The sequence below is a fragment of the Eleutherodactylus coqui genome, chromosome 12 (assembly GCF_035609145.1).
Source record: "Eleutherodactylus coqui strain aEleCoq1 chromosome 12, aEleCoq1.hap1, whole genome shotgun sequence".
NCBI lineage: Eukaryota > Metazoa > Chordata > Amphibia > Anura > Eleutherodactylidae > Eleutherodactylus > Eleutherodactylus coqui.
In genome coordinates, this window is record NC_089848.1 from 90261803 (window position 1) to 90283148 (window position 21346).

At 45.6% G+C, this 21346-nt stretch overlaps 2 protein-coding genes across 2 annotated transcripts; one reads left to right on the forward strand and one right to left on the reverse strand.

Annotated features, from left to right (window-relative positions):
- The first annotated feature begins 331 nt into the window (after positions 1-331).
- RBM48 (RNA binding motif protein 48) lies at positions 332-21071 on the forward strand. Its single transcript, XM_066585769.1, has 5 exons — positions 332-583; positions 12090-12280; positions 13111-13256; positions 17595-18070; positions 20919-21071. Exons 1-5 carry the CDS (start codon positions 476-478, stop codon positions 20997-20999), a joined length of 1002 nt encoding a protein of 333 aa, XP_066441866.1. The 5' UTR covers positions 332-475; the 3' UTR covers positions 21000-21071.
- On the reverse strand, positions 7067-10789 carry LOC136587014 (uncharacterized). The gene is made up of 2 exons (XM_066585420.1): positions 7777-10789; positions 7067-7729 (listed from the first exon to the last, which is right to left on the reverse strand). The coding sequence occupies exons 1-2, from the start codon at positions 10787-10789 to the stop codon at positions 7647-7649; spliced, it is 3096 nt and encodes a 1031-aa protein (XP_066441517.1). The 3' UTR covers positions 7067-7646.
- Positions 21072-21346: the final 275 nt, after the last annotated feature.

Consider the following 21346-nt stretch of genomic DNA (forward strand, 5'->3'; position numbering starts at 1 on the left):
CGCTGGAATAACGCACTATACCAACGACAGGGGGCATCACGTCACAGGTGTCACGCTAAAGAGCTTAAACCGACAGTGAATTCTGGGGGGCGTCAACCTGTTTACCATACTCTTCATAAGCAAAATGCCAAAAGTATCACGTTGGTGCGAAGAACGGATTTTTAAATTTAGTAACAACTAACACTGTATTCCCCCCGCAGTATTCTGGATGGTGGATCCTTCCGTCCAATCAAATTTTTAGCAGCTACTTCCGGGTTCCTAGAGAGTGACTTGCGCTACACAAAAGTGTCTCCGCTTCTAAACACTGCGCCTTCCGTGGCGGCCATTTTTTCGAAGACCAAGAGCTTTACAATCTAATCAACTGCCTTCAGTAAAATGGCTCCTTGATGTGCGGACAGTAATACGGTCTTTTGTGCAGCTAGTCGGACGTGGTCGTTATAAACAGACTGGAGTGTTTTGTTTCCCCGAATGAAAAATGTCGGATCCCCGTTCTCAACTAGAAGTGCATCCACATCACGAACAGCGGAAGATCTGCGCCTCCCGCGCCAAGTACCGTGATGGACGGAAGCCGAGAGCAGTCAAAGTACGTGGAGTTCTAAGAGCACTGACACCGGCACGGATGTTCTTGCGGCACTACAAGTCCCAACATGAGGGATGACAAGCGGCTTGTAGTGCTACAACAAATAGCCCGCGGATAACGATTATCTTCCATCCAGTTCCTTGTACCGGAGCCCATGTAATGATCAGGGAGAAGGCTGCTCTATAGCCCCCTCTTGTACAGGGAGATGGAAGTGCTGTGCATTCAGCTCCTTCCCCGGAAGTTACACTAATGTTAGCGGACAGTCGCCAGAATCATCTCTGTATTGATGAAAAGCCTTCCAGTAGTATGTTAGCAGACACCGTACACCTACCGACTGCAGCGGAGGCCAAATATACACATTACCCATCCAGACTTCAAAACCAGCACTATACTCCAGAGCTGCACTCAGTGTTCTGCTGGTGGAGTCACTGTGTACATACATTACATTATTTATCCTATACTGATCCTGAGTTACATCCTGTATTATACTCCAGAGCTGTACTCATTATTCTGCTGGTGGAGTCCCTGTGTACATACATTACATTACTTATCCTGTACTGATCCTGAGTTGCATCCTGTATTATACTCCAGAGCTGCACTCACTATTCTGCTGGTGGAGTCACTGTGTATATACATTACATTACTTATTCTGTACTGATCCTGAGTTACAGCCTGTATTATACTCTAGAGCTGCACTCACTATCCTGCTGGTGGAGTCACTGTATACATTACATTACTTATCCTGTACTGATCCTGAGTTACATCCTGTATTATACTCTAGAGCTGCACTCACTATTCTGCTGGTGGAGTCACTGTGTACATACATTACATTACGTATCCTGTACTGATCCTGAGTTACATCCTGTATTATACTCCAGAGCTGCACTCACTATTCTGCTGGTGACGTCACTGTGTACATACATTACATTACTTATCTTGTACTGATCCTGAGTTACATCCTGTATTATTCTTCAGAGCTGTACTCACTATTCTGCTGGTGGAGTCACTGCGTATATACTTTTACATTACTTATCCTGTACTGCTCCTGAGTTACATCCTGTATTATACTCCAGAGCTGCACTCACTATTCTGCTGGTGGAGTCACTGTGTACATACATTACATTACTTATCCTGTACTGATCCTGAGTTACATCCTGTATTATACTCCAGAGCTGCACTCACTATTCTGCTGGTGGACTCACTGTGTACATACATTACATTACATTACCCTGTACTGATCCTGAGTTACATCCTGCATTATACTCCAGAGCTGCACTCACTATCCTGCTGGTGGAGTCACTGTATACATTACATTACTTATCCTGTACTGATCCTGAGTTACATCCTGTATTATACTCCAGAGCTGCACTCACTATCCTGCTGGTGGAGTCACTGTATACATTACATTACTTATCCTGTACTGATCCTGAGTTACATCTTGTATTATACTCCACAGCTGCACTCACTATTCTGCTGGTGGAGTCACTGTGTACATACATTACATTACTTATCCTGTACTGATCCTGAGTTACATCCTGTATTATACTCCACAGCTGCACTCACTATTCTGCTGGTGGAGTCACTGTGTACATACATTACATTACTTATCCTGTACTGATCCTGAGTTACATCCTGTATTATACTCCAGAGCTGCACTCACTATTCTGCTGGTGGAGTCACTGTGTACATACATTACATTACTTATCTTGTACTGATCCTGAGTTACATCCTGTATTATTCTTCAGAGCTGTACTCACTATTCTGCTGGTGGAGTCACTGCGTATATACTTTTACATTACTTATCCTGTACTGCTCCTGAGTTACATCCTGTATTATACTCCAGAGCTGCACTCACTATTCTGCTGGTGGAGTCACTGTGTACATACATTACATTACTTATCCTGTACTGATCCTGAGTTACATCCTGTATTATACTCCAGAGCTGCACTCACTATTCTGCTGGTGGACTCACTGTGTACATACATTACATTACATTACCCTGTACTGATCCTGAGTTACATCCTGCATTATACTCCAGAGCTGCACTCACTATCCTGCTGGTGGAGTCACTGTATACATTACATTACTTATCCTGTACTGATCCTGAGTTACATCCTGTATTATACTCCAGAGCTGCACTCACTATCCTGCTGGTGGAGTCACTGTATACATTACATTACTTATCCTGTACTGATCCTGAGTTACATCTTGTATTATACTCCACAGCTGCACTCACTATTCTGCTGGTGGAGTCACTGTGTACATACATTACATTACTTATCCTGTACTGATCCTGAGTTACATCCTGTATTATACTCCACAGCTGCACTCACTATTCTGCTGGTGGAGTCACTGTGTACATACATTACATTACTTATCCTGTACTGATCCTGAGTTACATCCTGTATTATACTCCAGAGCTGCACTCACTATTCTGCTGGTGGAGTCACTGTGTACATACATTACATTACGTATCCTGTACTGATCCTGAGTTACATCCTGTATATCTTTTATTATAAAAGTAAAAAACACAACAAAGACAAACTGTAACAATAAGAATAACCATATAAAGCAATATTAGGCCCTTCCCCCACAGTCCGTGATCCATAAACAAAGTAAAATGTCCATATCCGGGTTTCCTCCCCGACGTACACACCCACACACATACACACTCAACATATAACACAATATACAACTATATACCTAAAATATAAAACTAAGGAAACTATAACTACATAAACCCTGTAAACTATAACTCCAGGTCCAGCCGTACCGCACTGTACCCACACAGAACAAATGGAAGCAAGAACATAAACAGCATAAATAACTGAAACAGCAACATAAATAAGCAAATTCAAACAGAAAGACCGAGCCAACTGGCATAAATAACTAACTAAAAATATGCTTGGTTTTTTTTTTTTTGTTTTTTTTTGTTTTTTTTTTTTGGGTCCCCAGTGCAGCTTGGGGGCCAAGCCTGCTCCACCAGTCCATGCCCAGAGTTCTTAGTTCAGGATGTGCCAAGCCACACCAGGGTTTTTTTTTTTTGTTTTTTTTTAGGAAATAGCACACTGTGCCTGCCGCAGCCTGGGGGCCATGCCCGCTCCACCAGTCCGTGCCCAGAGTTCAATGTTCGGGACGTGCCAGGCTACGGCTCGAGGCGTGAATCCCTCTCCCCCCAACTCCCCACCCAACCTACCTACCACCCAGAACGTGAATATATACAATATACAATATATACAAAAGCATAATACACTCCAACCAACATACATAATATATACTATATACATAACCCGAAAGCCTAAGGTCGGCTCTCCTGCAGCCCTACTTCATTCCATTTTGCCCATACCAAAACAAAAAGCTTCATGGTGCACTCACAGCCCCCCACCGGGATTGGAGGTGATAAGCCGGGCACAGACATCACAATGTTCTATCCCTTGAATTTAAAAAGGTGTCCCTATTCTCTCCCTAATTTGCCCTAGACTGTCCTTAGTCTGCCCCTCAGTCTGACCCTTCATGGAAAACTGTCCCTGCCCTATCCCTCCTCTTTCCCTATCCTGTCCCTATTCTCTCCCTACTCTGCCCCTAGAAGATTAAGAAAAGACTGTCCCTAACGAAATACAAGCCCTCTCCATAGGAGAGAAGCTTTAGATGTGCCCAGCCTCTCATACTCCAAAGAACGCATCTTCACCAGGTCACCCAGGATGTTCCTACATACCGTGTCCACGGGGAGGACTTTCAGTTCCGTCGAAATCAGGCACCGTGCACTCCAGATGTGGAACCTGACCACTAGGCTAACTAGAAATAAAGTGCAGCGGTCCCTGCCACCAAGGCCTCTGAAGGCTCCATAAGCCCACTCCGCATAGGAGAGGTGTGCCAGCTGATGCCAGCCTATGGAGACCCCTACCCGTTGGTATACCTCTGTATTAAAGGGGCACTGAAGCAGGAAATGCTCCATGCTTTCCAGCACGTCGCTGCACTCCTGACGGGGGCAACCCCTGTCAATCAGAGGCCTGCTCTTCAAGTTACCCCTTACATACAGTCTCCCGTGAAAGCAGCGCCAAGCCAAGTCCCAAAACTTCAAGGGGACCCGGGTTGAATTCAGTAAACGTAACCCTCCCTCCAGGTCCCGACTTGGGCAGTCCTTGAGCGCCAGGGGCTTCTGGAAATGGGTCAACAGGACTCTTTCGTCGAGGAGCCTCCTCGTCAGAGTCCTGATCTCCCACATCCCCAGACCCCACCGGCGTATCACCTTCAGAACCAAGGTAGCGTAAGCCGGGAGATGTCCGTGCTGCGTGCGAAGGTCCTTCACTCGCCCTCCTGTCTCCCATTCCTGGAAGAAGGGCCGAAACCATCCCCGGCAGGAGTAGACCCACGGAGGAGCCCTCTCTTGCCAGAGGTTGCCTATGTTGATCTTAAAAAAGGTGTCTACAAGAAACACCACAGGGTTGACCATAGACAACCCCCCTAGTCTCCTCGTGCGGTATGTAACATCTCTCCTGATCAGGTTCAACCTGTTCCCCCACAACATTAGGAAGAACAGGTTGTAGACCCGGGTCCAGAGAGGCTCTGGCAAAATGCATACGCTGCCCAGGTAGATGAATAAAGGGAGCAGGTATGTTTTGATCAAGCTAACTCTTTCCCGAAGGGTTAAAGACCAACCCTTCCACTGATTGACCTTGTGAGTGGCACCGTCCAGCCTGTCTACCCAATTTTGCATGGGGTAATCCCCCTGGCCAAATTTGATGCCAAGAACTTTTGCTGAAGTCTGGGGCACCGGAAGAGTGTCCGGGAGATCAAACACAGGATCCCCCCTTCCTAACCAGAGACTTTCGCACTTATCCCAGTTGACCCTGGACCCAGATGCCTCTGAGTAGCCATCCACCTCTGACAACACAAACTCCGCCTCCTCCCTTGAGGATACGAAGAGCGTGACATCATCGGCGTATGCCACTGCCCTCAGGGTAGCCTCCGGCACCACCCGGTCCATCCCGACCCCTGCTATAGGTCCACAATCAACCCTCCTAAGGAAGGGATCTATCGCAAACACATACAACAGGGGACTTAGAGGACAGCCCTGACGGACACCGGACCCCACCTTAAAAGGGCGGCCAAGCCAACCGTTCACCAGCGGGAAAGTCTCAGCCCCTGCATACAATGTTCGCAGCCAATCAACAAACCCCACTGGCAAGCCGTATCTCAGAAGGACTGACCAGAGGTACTCGTGGTTAACCCGATCAAACGCTTTGGCCTGGTCCAAGGACAGCAAGTACCCCTCCCAGTGACCAGCCCTACCCTGCTCCACTGCCTCCCGGACACCAAGAACAGCGCTAAAGGTGCTACGGCCTGGAACAGAGCAATGCTGGGCGCCCGAGAGGAGCCGGGGTGCAAACTTGACCAACCGATTAAACAGCACTTTTGCCAGAACCTTCCTGTCCGTATTGAGAAGTGCTATGGGACGCCAGTTCTCAATACGGCTCGAGTCTTTACCCTTTGACAGAAGGATCAAAGCTGACCTCCTCATTGACTTTGGCAGAGTGCCCGAGGAAAGACACTCATTTAATACCTCCGTCAAGAGGGGACTCAAGAGGTCCTTGAAGGTCTTATAATACTCGGATGTTAGTCCGTCCGGTCCTGGCGATTTTTTGAGCCGGAGCCCATCAATCGCCAGTTTAACTTCCTCTATTCTGATCTCTCCTGTCAAAACATCAAGAGAGGTGTCTACCCCCGGCTCAGGGACAGTTTCAGCCAGGAAAGCCGACATTACTTCCGAATCTAGATCCCTCTTTCCCAAGAGTTGCGAGTAGTAGGATCTGACGACCTCCAAAATCCCTGATCTGGATCGATTCAGGGATCCTGTACTATCGATCAGTCCAGTGACCACTTTACTATTCACTGACATCCTACAGTTTCTGTAAGGGTCGGGCGAGCGGTACTTCCCGAAATCCCTCTCAAAAACCAAGGATGCGTGTCTGTCATACTGGCACTTCTTGAGCAAAGATTTCACTCTGGAGATCTCCTCGCGGCTACCTCCAGTCGAAACGAGATGTTCGAGTTTCCTCCTCAGGCCGTTGTACAGGCGGTACCTGTCCAGGCATCTGAGGTTGGAGAGCTCTCGGAAGAACCTCGCCGCCCTCCTTTTGAACATCTCCCACCACTCTGACTTACTGCTACAGAGATCCAGTAATGGTACCTGGCTCTGCAGAAAATCCTCAAAGGACTGTCTTATCTCTGCTTCCTCCAGGAGTGATGAATTCAGTCTCCAAAAACCTCTGCCCATCCGGGGGGTCTCTGCAACATTCAGAGAAAACAATATTAGACAGTGGTCGGAGAATTCCACCTCAACAACGGACACTGGTGAAGAGATGGCTTCCTCCTTCAAATAAAACCTGTCTATTCTAGACCTGCTCTGACCTCTATAATAGGTGAACCCCTCGTGGCCTGGGGTGTGCCGGATGTGGACATCCACCAGGCGAGCCTCGCTAGCTATGCTATTAAGTGCGACGCTGTCAAAAGTCAACCGCCTGTCTCCAGAGCCTCCCCTATCGCGGGCTCTTGTGACTGCATTAAAGTCACCTCCAAAGACAACTTGGCGGCTGGTAAAAAGGTAGGGCTTGATCCTCATAAAGAGACTCTTCCTGTCCTTTTTTGACTGGGGACCGTAGATGTTGACAAGTCTCAATTCTTGTCCCTTCATGAGGACATCTAAGATCAGGCACCTTCCCATTTCTAATTCAATAACTCGTCGGCATTCAACCGCTGCGGTAAAAAGAACCGCCACTCCGCTATACGGCTCGGCCGCAAGAGACCAGTAGGAAGGGCCTGACCTCCACTCCCTTTTTGCCTTATGTACGGCTGCCAAGTCAGACAGCCTGGTCTCCTGCAAAAATAAAATGTCGGCTTCAACGCGGCCGAGAAAATCAAAGGCCGCAAATCTAGCCGTATCAGACTTAATGCTGGCAACGTTAATTGATGCCAGAGTCAGCGGAGTGGGTGCCGCCATCATGAGTGATTAAATTAGATGGCTTTCTTCCTCACACCCGCTTCCTCGGGGTCAGAGGAAAGCCCCTTACCTCTTTTTTTGGACACAGTTGTGTCCATAGCAGGGGATCCCCCGACCCCGTCGTCCTTGTTTCCAGGCTCCAGAGTAGCCTCCACCCCGGAAGGAACTATGCCTTCACGAGGTGGAGACTCAGCACCCCCTGTTGACCCTTCCTTTGCCCTAGGGACCTTGCCCTCCGCCTCCCCCTCAGAAGAGGAGGAAGAGATGTCTTGGAGGGCTCGGAACCTATTGGAGAGTCCAACTGGAGGTGAGCAGGCTTTTCCTTCCAGTACTTGGCCCGGGGTGGGAGAAGATCTTGAATCCCCCCTTCGTTTCCTCCTCGTGGCACCTAGCTTACGCCGTTTCTCTAGCCACCTCTTGCCTTCCTCATCCACACTTTCACAGTGGGAGGAATCTGCAGAGTTGGTCTCCTCCCTCTGGATCCTCCTGTCCTCTTCATCTAAATCGCTGTCCCTCAAAGCCTCAGCCGCGAGATTTGCTTCTGGAACAGGGGCCACCATCGACCCACCTGCTGTGGGCGCTCCTGTCAGCTCCCTGCTCCGTCTGCGTTTCTCCTGACGCCTCTGCTCCGCAGGCGTCTTTTGGCGGTTCTTCACTGGCTCCTGAGCTCCTCCACCTCTGCTGGTCCCCTCACCCCCAGAGGCCACATCATGACCCCCATCAGTAGGTGCTGAGACCGCATTGGCAAAGGAACGTGGGCAGCGACTAAACGGGTGACCGAGGTCACCACACAGGTTACACCTAATCTCCGCACAGGAGGCGGCTAGATGACCCAGACCCCCACACAGAGCGCACTTCAAGGTCTTACAAGCGGCGCTCAAGTGTGAGGGGTCGCCGCACCTGTGGCAGAGCTTCGGCTGCCCCTGGTAAAAGGCCAAGATACGATCCCTGCCGAGGAAGGCTGCAGATGGTATGTGAGCCACTGAGTTTCCTAAACGCTTCAGCTTGACCATAAACGTCCAGGCCCCAGACCATATGCCGTGCTCATCCCTGTTCTTTTGGGGCATCTCCGTCACCTCTCCGTACCTACTGAGCCACGTCATGATGTCAAAGCAAGAAAGTGACTCATTACGAGTCAAAACGGTCACCTTCTTGATACCGTTCTGGCGAGACACCACCTGGATGGCAAAGTCTCGCCAACCGGGCTCGTTTTTCACCAGCTCGTAATTCCCCCAGAAGATTTCTAGGCCCTCTGGGCGAACGAAACTGATGTCAAACTCAGACGTGCCGTAGGGATGGATCAGGGCAAAGATGTCAACCGCCCTGAAGCCCATCTTCAGCAGAAGCTCCACTACCCTTGCCCTCGGGGGGCATGCATCATTGCCTCTCCAACGAAGACGGACCACATTCCTACGACCTGCGTCCTGCCCGGGTGTCGGTAGGGACCATACGGTTTCCCCCCTTTGCTCTCGGAAGGCACCCAAGCCATGTCTCTCTTTCCAGAGAGATAGATCCACCTCTCTTCCTCCAACTGTGATTGTACTCTCCCCCTTCCGTAAAGCCTCCAAGAGACGCTGTTGCAAAACGCCCTCCCTAGAGCCTGGAGACAAGGAGGACCCCTCCCCTCCAGCGGCGACACTGGCATAACTCCTACCAGGTGTTGTCGCCGCCGGAGGGGCGACTGGACCCCATGACCCCTCTGGCCTAACTACCTTATCCCCTGGGCCTCCAGATTCCTGGCCGCCAGGGGTACCCGAGGTGCCTGGAGGCCCAGCAACTGCAGAGGAACGTGTACCCTCGGCCTTGTCCCTTACATCTGCCGCACGCTCTCGCACATTCATCCCCGGATCTACCACTTTTTTCCTTGGATCATGTGGTCCATGGGTCCTGGCCTCTCCAGAGGTAGATGGTAAAACCTCCGGATTTTTGCTTGTGTTTTTACTTTTTCTTTTTTTCTTTTTTGCCTCCGCATCACTGGAGGCGCGGGATCCGGCCTGACTTGCTCCCAAATTATGGGAGACCCCAGATTTTAGGTCCACAGCCCCCTCCGCATCACAGGCAGCACTTGCTGCATTAGTGGCACCGCTGCCACCCTCCTTGCCGGTACCGCGACCTGCATCTGTACTGGCCTTTACTGCACCTTTCTTACTGATCTCCTTGCCCTTGTTACCAACTAGCACAGGGACAGGGGGTCTGACCAGCTGGGCCCTTTTCTCCCCAACTTCCCGCTCCAGGCCCACCACAGAGCCCGAGCCAGGGGGGTTTTTGGGGTCAGAACTCTGATCCGACTTTGCAGCCAGACCAGAGCTCCCAGGAACGAACACAAGCTTTTCCTGCAGCTTCTCCGGTTTCTTTTTCTTTCTCTTTATCTTTGTGTCCTGCTCTGGCAACTCGTCGCCAAACATGAAGCCCTCCATATGTACAGAGGCTTCCGGCTGCGGGGTCTTCTGTAGCTGCAATCTCCCTGTTCTTTCCTCCACCTCAGATTCCCCTGAGGTGGAAGGCAGCGCAATCTCTTCAGGTAGCTTGCCTCTGGGACTTGTAGTGCCTCTGGGCGTTGGTGCCAAGTCTTGAGAGCACACAGGCTGCTCCAGGGTCTCCTGCACATCCTCAAACTCTTCATCTGAGGCTTCACCATCACTTGACTCGGTCTGCTCGTGGTCACTGCACCTTGCCGCCATCTTAGCAAACCGGTCGTCGTTCAGAATTTTTTCTTTAAAGGGCCCGCTCTCCTCCAGGATCTTTGCCCTCACCGCTTCCCACATCTTTATGCAGTCTTTGCACTTTTTTATCGCTGACCTGGCTTCTGCCTGTTTGTCTTTAGAAGCTTTTTGCTCCAGTAACATTTTGGCGTCACGGAGCTTCCCTTTTTGTACCACCAACATTTTCCCTGCAAAGTTGTAGTCGGTGATGTTTTTAGCCAGCTTGGAGGCCAGCTCAATCACAGATTCCTCCTTCTTTTTGTCACTCCACATTCCCGTGCTTACCGGTATCTGCGGCTCACCTGCTCTCCTGCGGGTCTGGCTGCGCGTAACCATCTCACTCCCGGTGCTGTCAGAAGCTGCCGTGCTGACAAACGGAGCCACGCTGCTGCAGCCACGGCCCGGACCCAGTCTCTTCTTACCTCCAGCAGCTCCTGTCTTCTTGCGGGCTGCTGGCTTTTCTGCCACCCGTGGCAAAGTTTTTTCGGAAGACTCTGATGCCGCCATTGCCATCACTTCCCTCCCTCCCCCCAAGTGGCCCCGGGGGGAGGAGGTGCGGTACTCCATGTCCAACAAAGCCCAGAAAAGTGCACCTTCTCTGGGATCCAAACTCAGCAAAACCTCCTTCTCTGACCACACCCTGGAAGTTGCAGAGCTTAAAGGAGATGTCCCGCGCCGAAACGGGTTTTTTTTTTTTTAAACCCCCCCCCCGTTCGGCGCGAGACAACCCCGATGCAGGGGTTAAAAAAACCACCCGCACAGCGCTTACCTGAATCCCGGCGGTCCGGTGACTTCAATACTTACCGCTGAAGATGGCCGCCGGGATCCTCTATCTTCGTGGACCGCAGCTCTTCTGTGCGGTCCACTGCCGATTCCAGCCTCCTGATTGGCTGGAATCGGCACGTGACGGGGCGGAGCTACACGGAGCTACACGGAGCCCCATAGAGAACAGCAGAAGACCCGGACTGCGCAAGCGCGGCTAATTTGGCCATCGGAGGCCAAAAATTAGTCGGCACCATGGAGACGAGGACGCTAGCAACGGAGCAGGTAAGTAAAAAACTTTTTATAACTTCTGTATGGCTCATAATTAATGCACAATGTATATTACAAAGTGCATTATTATGGCCATACAGAAGTGTATAACCCCACTTGCTGCCTCGGGACATCTCCTTTAACCAGCACACACCCAACTCCAGAAGCTGCACTCACTATTCTGCTGGTGACGTCACTGTGTACATACATTACATTACTTATCTTGTACTGATCCTGAGTTACATCCTGTATTATTCTTCAGAGCTGTACTCACTATTCTGCTGGTGGAGTCACTGTGTACATACATTACATTACTTATCCTGTACTGATCCTGAGTTACATCCTGTATTATACTCCAGAGCTGCACTCACTATCCTGCTGGTGGAGTCACTGTATACATTACATTACTTATCCTGTACTGATCCTGAGTTACATCCTGTATTATACTCCAGAGCTGCACTCACTATTCTGCTGGTGGAGTCACTGTGTACATACATTACATTACTTCTCCTGTACTGATCCTGAGTTACATCCTGTATTATACTCCAGAGCTGCACTCACTATTCTGTTTGTGCAGTTCCTGTATACATATATTACATTACGCTTTCCACCAGCAGAATAGTGAGTGCAGCTCTGGAGTATTATACAGGATGAGTTAATGTATGTACACAGTGACTTACAGACTGTATAATGATGATCTGGTGGGTTGTTGATACATGGCACAGTCTCAGTGTTTGGAGATATTCGGTGACTTGCTGTGTCCCCTTGGCTGTAGGTGTACACCATTAATCTGGAGTCTCAGTACTTGCTGGTGCAGGGGGTCCCGGCCATCGGTGTTATGAAGGAGTTGGTTGAGCAGTTCGCACTGTATGGGGTGATAGAAGAATACAATCCTCTGGATGAATACCCGGCCGAGGAGTTCACAGAAGTCTACCTCATTAAATTCCAGCGGATACAGAGTGCACGGTGAGCTGCACAATGCCAGGTGGCAGCTGCTTTATGTATTAAGGGCTGAGACTGTTGGCTTTCATCCACCTCTCACTATCTCTGTTAGATCCTTTCTGTTAACCACAGTGGAGAGTATACACCGAGCGCTGAGCAGTGGCCGCTGCTTCTCTCATAGAAGCCCATCTGGCAGTGTATGCCCCTTTAAGGAGCACACAAAACTGGTCCCATCCAAATGTTCTCATGTCAGCAGCTTTATGACTACATCCCAAGTCACAGTGCTGGATTCACAAAGGCCAGAGGGGAGGTGGGGTTCTGTTTTGTTGGTCCAAGAATGTGTGCTTAGTGGCATTTAATAACAAGTTGGTAAAAAAGAGGAAACTGTGGCCTCTGTTAAGGTGGCGGGTGCCCTTTCACCCTTCAAGGATGCAGCCTATTTTGGTACTTAAAGGGCTTGTCCAAGATGTTTCTTCTATTTTCTTCAAAACTTCTCAGTGCTTTTAATGGGGAATATGCAACAACCTAGCAGACAAATATATTCGCCTCTCCCAGCTCCACTGCATCTACCGCTCCACTGCTCAGTTCTCCTTGCCTGGTGTTTGTTTACAGGCTGCTGCAGCCGATGATGGAGCTAAGTGATTGAGTGTTGAGCTCTGTCATTTGTTCCAGCAGCCTGTGAGGGGACTTGAACCTACAATCTTGCCATGCCATCTATATGTTGTAAAGGTGCGGTATTTCACATGAACCCCTTCCTGCTCATGACGTGCAATGATCCCTAATAATTTTTGTTTACTCGACCTATAGTCCTCTTATTAGGATGTAAGACCGCGCTCTCACCCGTTACCTTGCAGAATAGCCAAACGAAAGTTAGATGAGTGCAGCTTCTTTGGAGGAGTGCTTCATATCTGCTACGCCCCGGAGTTTGAGAGCGTTCAGGAAACCAGAGAAAAACTTAAATACAGAAGACTGTACATGGCGCGAGCAACTGCTGAGAACGGTCAGTGTTATCACAAATCCTGTCTAACTGGAGTATCGCTCTAAAGAACTTTATATAGTAGTTATATTCTTGTACATAGGGGCAGTATTATAGTAGTTATATTCTTGTACATAGGGGGCAGTATTATAGTAGTTGTATTCTTGTACATAGGAGGCAGTATTATAGTAGTTGCATTCTTGTACATAGGAGGCAGTATTATAGTAGTTATATTCTTGTACATAGGAGGCAGTATTATAGTAGTTATATTCTTGTACATAGGCAGTATTATAGTAGTTATATTCTTGTACATGGTGGGCAGTATTATAGTAGTTATATATTTCTGTACATAGGGAGCAGTGTTATAGTAGTTATATTCTTGTACATAGGGGCAGTATTATAGTAGTTATATTATTGTACAGAGGGGCAGTATTATAGTAGTTATATTCTTGTACATAGGGGCAGTATTATAGCAGTTATATTCTTGTACATAAGGGGCAGTATTATTGTAGTTATATTCTTGTACATAGGGAGCAGTATTATAGTAGTTATATTCTTGTACATAGGGAGCAGTATTATAGTAGTTGCATTCTTGTACATAGGAGGCAGTATTATAGTAGTTATATTCTTGTACATATGGGGCAGTATTATAGTAGTTGTATTCTTGTACATAGGGGGCAGTATTATAGTAGTTGTATTCTTGTACATAGGGGGCAGTATTATAGTAGTTGTATTCTTGTACATAGGAGGCAGTATTATAGTAGTTATATTCTTGTACATAGGGGGCAGTATTATACTAGTTATATTCTTGTACATAGGCAGTATTATAGTAGTTATATTCTTGTACATAGGAGCAGTATTATAGTAGTTATATTCTTGTACATGGGGGGCAGTATTATAGCAGTTATATTCTTGTACATAGGAGCAGTATTATAGTAGTTATATTCTTGTACATAGGGGGCAGTATTATAGCAGTTATATTCTTGTACATAGGAGGCAGTATTATAGTAGTTATATTCTTGTACATAGGCAGTATTATAGTAGTTATATTCTTGTACATAGGGGGCAGTATTATTGTAGTTATATTCTTGTACATAGGGAGCAGTATTATAGTAGTTATATTCTTGTACATAGGGAGCAGTATTATAGTAGTTGCATTCTTGTACATAGGAGGCAGTATTATAGTAGTTATATTCTTGTACATAGGCAGTATTATAGTAGTTATATTCTTGTACATAGGGGGCAGTATTATAGTAGTTGTATTCTTGTACATAGGGGGCAGTATTATAGTAGTTGTATTCTTGTACATAGGGGGCAGTATTATAGTAGTTGTATTCTTGTACATAGGAGGCAGTATTACAAATCCTGTCTAACTGGAGTATCGCTCTAAAGAACTTTATATAGTAGTTATATTCTTGTAGATAGGGGGCAGTATTATAGTAGTTATAGTCTTGTACATAGGGGGCAGTATTATAGTAGTTGTATTCTTGTACATAGGAGGCAGTATTATAGTAGTTGCATTCTTGTACATAGGAGGCAGTATTATAGTAGTTATATTCTTGTACATAGGGGCAGTATTATAGTAGTTATATTATTGTACAGAGGGGCAGTATTATAGTAGTTATATTCTTGTACATAGGGGCAGTATTATAGCAGTTATATTCTTGTACATAAGGGGCAGTATTATTGTAGTTATATTCTTGTACATCGGGAGCAGTATTATAGTAGTTATATTCTTGTACATAGGGAGCAGTATTATAGTAGTTGCATTCTTGTACATAGGAGGCAGTATTATAGTAGTTATATTCTTGTACATAGGGGGCAGTATTATAGTAGTTGTATTCTTGTACATAGGGGGCAGTATTATAGTAGTTGTATTCTTGTACATAGGGGGCAGTATTATAGTAGTTGTATTCTTGTACATAGGAGGCAGTATTATAGTAGTTATATTCTTGTACATAGGGGGCAGTATTATACTAGTTATATTCTTGTACATAGGCAGTATTATAGTAGTTATATTCTTGTACATAGGAGCAGTATTATAGTAGTTATATTCTTATACATGGGGGGCAGTATTATAGCAGTTATATTCTTGTACATAGGAGCAGTATTATAGTAGTTATATTCTTGTACATAGGGGGCAGTATTATAGCAGTTATATTCTTGTACATAGGAGGCAGTATTATAGTAGTTATATTCTTGTACATAGGCAGTATTATAGTAGTTATATTCTTGTACATAGGGGGCAGTATTATAGTAGTTATATTCTTGTACATAGGGGGCAGTATTATAGTAGTTATATTCTTGTACATTGGGGCAGTATTATAGTAGTTATATTCTTGTACATTGGGGCAGTATTATAGTAGTTATATTCTTGTACATAGGGAGCAGTATTATAGTAGTTATATTCTTGTACATAGGAGCAGTATTATAGTAGTTATATTCTTGTACATAGGGGCAGTATTATAGTAGTTATATTCTTGTACACAGGGAGCAGTATTATAGTAGTTATATTCTTGTACATAGGAGGCAGTATTATAGTAGTTATGTTCTTGTACATTTGGGGGCAGTATTATAGTAGTTATGTTCTTGTACATAGGAGGCAGTATTATAGTAGTTATGTTCTTGTACATTTGGGGGCACTATTATAGTTGTTATGTTCTTGTACATAGGGGCAGTATTATAGTAGTTATATTCTTGTACATAGGGGGCAGTATTATAGTAGTTATATTCTTGTACATAGGAGGCAGTATTATAGTAGTTATATTCTTGTACATAGGGAGCAGTATTATAGTAGTTATATTCTTGTACATAGGGGCAGTATTATAGTAGTTATATTCTTGTACATAGGGGGCAGTATTATAGTAGTTATATTCTTGTACATAGGGGGCAGTATTATAGTAGTTATATTCTTGTACATAGGGGCAGTATTATAGTAGTTATATTCTTGTACATTGGGGCAGTATTATAGTAGTTATATTCTTGTACATTGGGGCAGTATTATAGTAGTTATATTCTTGTACATTGGGGCAGTATTATAGTAGTTATATTCTTGTACATAGGGAGCAGTATTATAGTAGTTATATTCTTGTACATAGGAGGCAGTATTATAGTAGTTATATTCTTGTACATGGGGGCAGTATTATAGTAGTTATATTCTTGTACACAGGGAGCAGTATTATAGTAGTTATATTCTTGTACATAGGAGGCAGTATTATAGTAGTTATGTTCTTGTACATTTGGGGGCAGTATTATAGTAGTTATGTTCTTGTACATTTGGGGGCAGTATTATAGTTGTTATGTTCTTGTACATAGGGGCAGTATTATAGTAGTTATATTCTTGGACATAGGGGTCAGTATGATAGTAGTTATATTCTTGTACATAGGGGGCAGTATTATAGTAGTTATATTCTTGGACATAGGGGCAGTATTATAGTAGTTATGTTCTTGTACATAGGGAGCAGTATTATAGTAGTTATGTTCTTGTACATTTGGGGGCAGTATTATAGTTGTTATGTTCTTGTACATAGGGGCAGTATTATAGTAGTTATGTTCTTGTACATAGGGGCAGTATTATAGTAGTTATGTTCTTGTACATAGGGGCAGTATTATAGTAGTTATGTTCTTGTACATAGGGGCAGTATTATAGTAGTTATGTTCTTGTACATAGGGGCAGTATTATAGTAGTTATGTTCTTGTACATAGGGGCAGTATTATAGTAGTTATGTTCTTGTACATTTGGGGGCAGTATTATAGGAGGTATATTCTTGTACATAGGGGGGCAGTATTATAGGAGGTATATTCTTGTACATAGGGGGGCAGTATTATAGGAGGTATATTCTTGTACATAGGGGGGCAGTATTATAGGAGGTATATTCTTGTACATAGGGGGGCAGTATTATAGTAGTTAGTTTCTTGTACATAGGGGGGCAGTATTATAGGAGGTATATTCTTGTACATAGGGGGGCAGTATCATAGGAGGTATATTCTTGTACATAGGGGGGCAGTATTATAGGAGGTATATTCTTGTACATAGGGGGGCAGTATCATAGGAGGTATATTCTTGTACGTGGGGAGCAGTATCATAGGAGGTATATTCTTGTACGTGGGGAGCAGTATCATAGGAGGTATATTCTTGTACGTGGGGGGCAGTATTATAGGAGGTATATTCTTGTACGTGGGGGGCAGTATTATAGGAGGTATATTCTTGTATATAATTCACTCATATACTAGTATCATCTGTAGTATAATAGATGGGTACAGACCTCTCAATACCTGTCTAGTTTACCTGTCTCATGTTAGTTGCACTTACACTGTACTGAGCTCTCTCTAAACCCTAACATCCATATGTTGTTTTCAAAGACTGCCAAGGAACAAAGAAAAGAAAAGACATTCCTGAGAAGTCCAGTTCTGTGTTTGTTCCTGTGGAGTCAAACTTTGAGGGCACCTCCAGCTGGCGCCCCACTCCTCCGCCTGATGACTTTCCATCCATGCCCCCTGGACCTCACCAGGAATATAGATCTCCATCTCCATCAGTCTCTTATTTAAGAAACCTGTCTTCTGGGAACACTATTCACCCCCCACCCTGTGCCAGAGTAGAAGAAACAATCATTCCAACGCAAAACATTATGGGAAGTAACCCTGCAAGGTTTATGCCAAGGACTACCCAGCTTCAAGAAAGGCAGAGGAAGCGAGAGGAGAGCCTGGCACGTTCTCTATATCTTTCTGACTCTCCGGAGGTTGTAATAGGACCAAAGCTACCCGAACTGCCAAAATTAGACTTTGAAGACGATTCCCTGAACACATCTGCCAAATTAATAAGAGGAAAACTAAAAGTGGTGCGTATATAGGGGCGATCCTAGAAGCGCCTTATAATTGTTACAAAGAAATGCCAACATCCTTCTTTAGGGAATTTAGGGCTTTCCCATTATGCCTATGAGAGACCGCTTCCCATTCGAACAGGAACCTCCCAGATCTCTTTAAAGCCGGGAACACTTTTCACTTCCTGTCCATGGGACAGATTGGAAAATGAGGTAGCTGCTTGGCTACCTTTCAATGATTCTTCCACATCTCTAAAGATAGCAGACTGCAGTTCCTCGCTCCAAACTCTGTGGCATGAGAGGTCACCCGTCTGGTGTAAGTCTCCACAGGGAAAGGGTTGGAATCTTCCTCTTGTCTCCTGCAGAAGGTGTTGGGCGCTCCGCTCTCTGGAGGGGATGAAGGATAGTTTCTTTCTCTACCTCTTGGGATCCTGCTCCGAGAGTTATGGGAGGACCCTTCAGTGGTGATTGGGAACTCCCTGTGATGGTGGGGTACTCCCTGTGGTGATGCACCAGGATCAGAGGTTTGTGCTTTATCTAGTCGGAGCCGAGGAAGAGTTGAACGTTTTCAGAGAGGATCTCCAGTCAGTCCAGAGTCGAAATTACCCTAATTAAGGGTTTGGACTCTGCCTTTGACTTAACCCTGCATGAATGAAAAATTATGGGGATGGCTCGATGTGCGCTCAATACCCCCAGACCCAGGACTTGTACGACCTTTGCCTAGGGTTGATAGCCTCTAGGCTTGACCTATGGCTAATAGCCTTCTGGGTTTTTAGTCGTTGGGCTTATAAACCCCAGTGCTTTATCTATGGCTTATTGCCTACAGTTTTGTGAGCTGTGGCCTACATAGCCTTGTATGATTTGGCCTAAAATGAGTCTTTTAGGCTTTGCTTAATGGCATTTGCACTCTACCTGTAAGCTTTTGGGCTTTGCTTAATAGTCTGTATAATTTGCCTAATGGCCTTTGTGCTTTAGCTTCGGTGTTTTACCTATGGCCTCTGAGCCTGGCCTATATACCGTAGTCTCTGTTCATTGCCTGGGGCTTGTGGCGTCTATAGTCTTGTGGCCGCGGAGCTTTTGCCTCTGGCTTTATGCTGTGCCTGTGACTTGTGGCCTCCCGGCCCTACTTATGACCTAAGGTTTGACTTATGTCTTCGGAGTTTAGCTGTGGGCCTGTGATCTTGGAGCCTGAACGTGGTCTTCAATGAGAAGACCAGTGGACAAAGCCCTTTTTTTTTTTTCCTTCCTGCATTCTGTTGGGAGTTCGTTCATGATAAAGCTATAAAACCTCCTAACTTTAGCCTAATTTCACATAAAAATATAAAAAAGAAAAGCCCTCCAACAGTAAACGGAATCTTGTAACTAAGGAGGTGAAGGGTGTTCCCACTTTTAAAGAGATCTAGGGGGTTTCTGTTTTCTGTCCAAATGGGAAACTGTCTCTGAGTGCTGACATGGGCTCATGCAAAACTGAGTACTTGTTTGTTTGTGTTGTGTTTTTTTTTAGTTTTTTTTTTTATATTGCGTATAGGGCAAAGAGCTGAAGCAATTATTATGGACATTGTAGAACAGACACCCACTGCATACAGTTTTATTATTGACTTCAATGTATAAGCTGTATGCAGCAAGCTCCCTCTAGTGGTGACTAAAGGCAGCCAGAATGCTGCCATTTAACTCTATGGCTATGCAGTGCATTTGATGCTCTGTATCAGAGAAACTGAATTCTGATTACTATGAAAATATATTAAGAGGTTAATTAGCACATATCAACAGGATAGGTGATGAATGTATGATCACTGGGGGCCCTACTAGCCAATAGAATGGGGACCCCAAGTTCCACATTCTTGTTCAACCCAACTTCGGTGAGAAGGGGTTTGTATGGATTGGTGGTTCAATGAACACTAATTCTCAAACGTTTGTGTGACAGCCAGTGTGATAATTAGCAAAACTGCTATTTACTTTACAGATACTCCCCTACTTGCGAATAGCTTCCGTTCCAGGAGTCTGTTCACAAGTACAGTTGTTCGTATGTCTGAACAAATGGTTGTATGGAGGGGACTGCATGTGGATCCTTCTTCATACAACGTCGGGTGCAGGCTGTTTCTTACAACAGACACCCAGCGGCAGCAGTTCCGACGAGCCGCGCCGCTCGTTGGAACTGTTAACACTTTAAATGCTGCTGTCAGAATTGTGTTGAAAGTTCCTTCTGAAGTGTTATCTGCCTTTCCCCCTACCTGACTGTTCACTGACTGCTCTCACCTGATTGATAAAGAACACTAGCATGGCAGAGCAGAGAGATTACTTACCATGCTCACTGAACTGTATGCACAGAGGAGGGGAAAGGAGAGACACTTGCACAAAGACGTGAATGCTGGAGCTAATGCAGGGCTATCTGGTACTGTATATACACATGTACACCACTAAATCTGTACACTCCTGCATGATGATGCTGTGTATGTGTGTGACAGACAGTTAAAGACCAGAATCTCTGTGTTTCTTTGTGTACAGTTTAAAGAACACAGCAGCTGCCCCTCTCCCTAGTCCTGAGAGGATGGAGAATCAGATTTACACCCTGCAGAGGGAAAATGCAGGGCACAAGCTATATAATGGCCAGACTCGTGTACCAACTGGTACACGTTAAGCATGTGTGCTGCTACTCTGTTCAGTATTTGGTGCTGATGCAATCAGAGTGGAAGTAGGGCTCTGGATCTACATTCTAGTGATTAGTGGAGGTCTAAGCTATGAGCCTCAAAGTGATCAGATATTTATCACCTGTGGATAAGTGATAAAGGTGTGTGGTTTTTTGTTTTTAAATATTAAACAGTGGACTGAAATAACTGAAAAAAAATGATTAACCCTATTTTCTCAGGTGTCTGAATCCTCCACACCAGAGGCCACTGTGGTTGCCACCCAATCTGCACCTCCAGTAAAACAGAGAAGAAGAATATGACCCCCTGGAAGGAAAAAAAGAAGAGCTGTGTATATTTGAGTCCCCAGATTGAATAAAACAGCAGAGAATACATTTTATTTTTTTAATCAAATCTAATATTTGAGTTTTTGTGGACTATGGCAGGACTCACTAGTGATCTAAATGGGCTTACATTGTATGAGGAGTAATAGAAATAATTATTAGATCAATACAATTTGCCAATGGCAAAGTTTAGAGATGAGCGAACGTACTTGTTTAGGGGGGCTTCGCAATTGAGCACCACTTTTTTCAAGTAACTGACTACTCGGGTGAAAAGATGCGGGGGGTTGCAGAGGGGGAGGGGGAGCTCCACCCCCCACCCCCCCTCC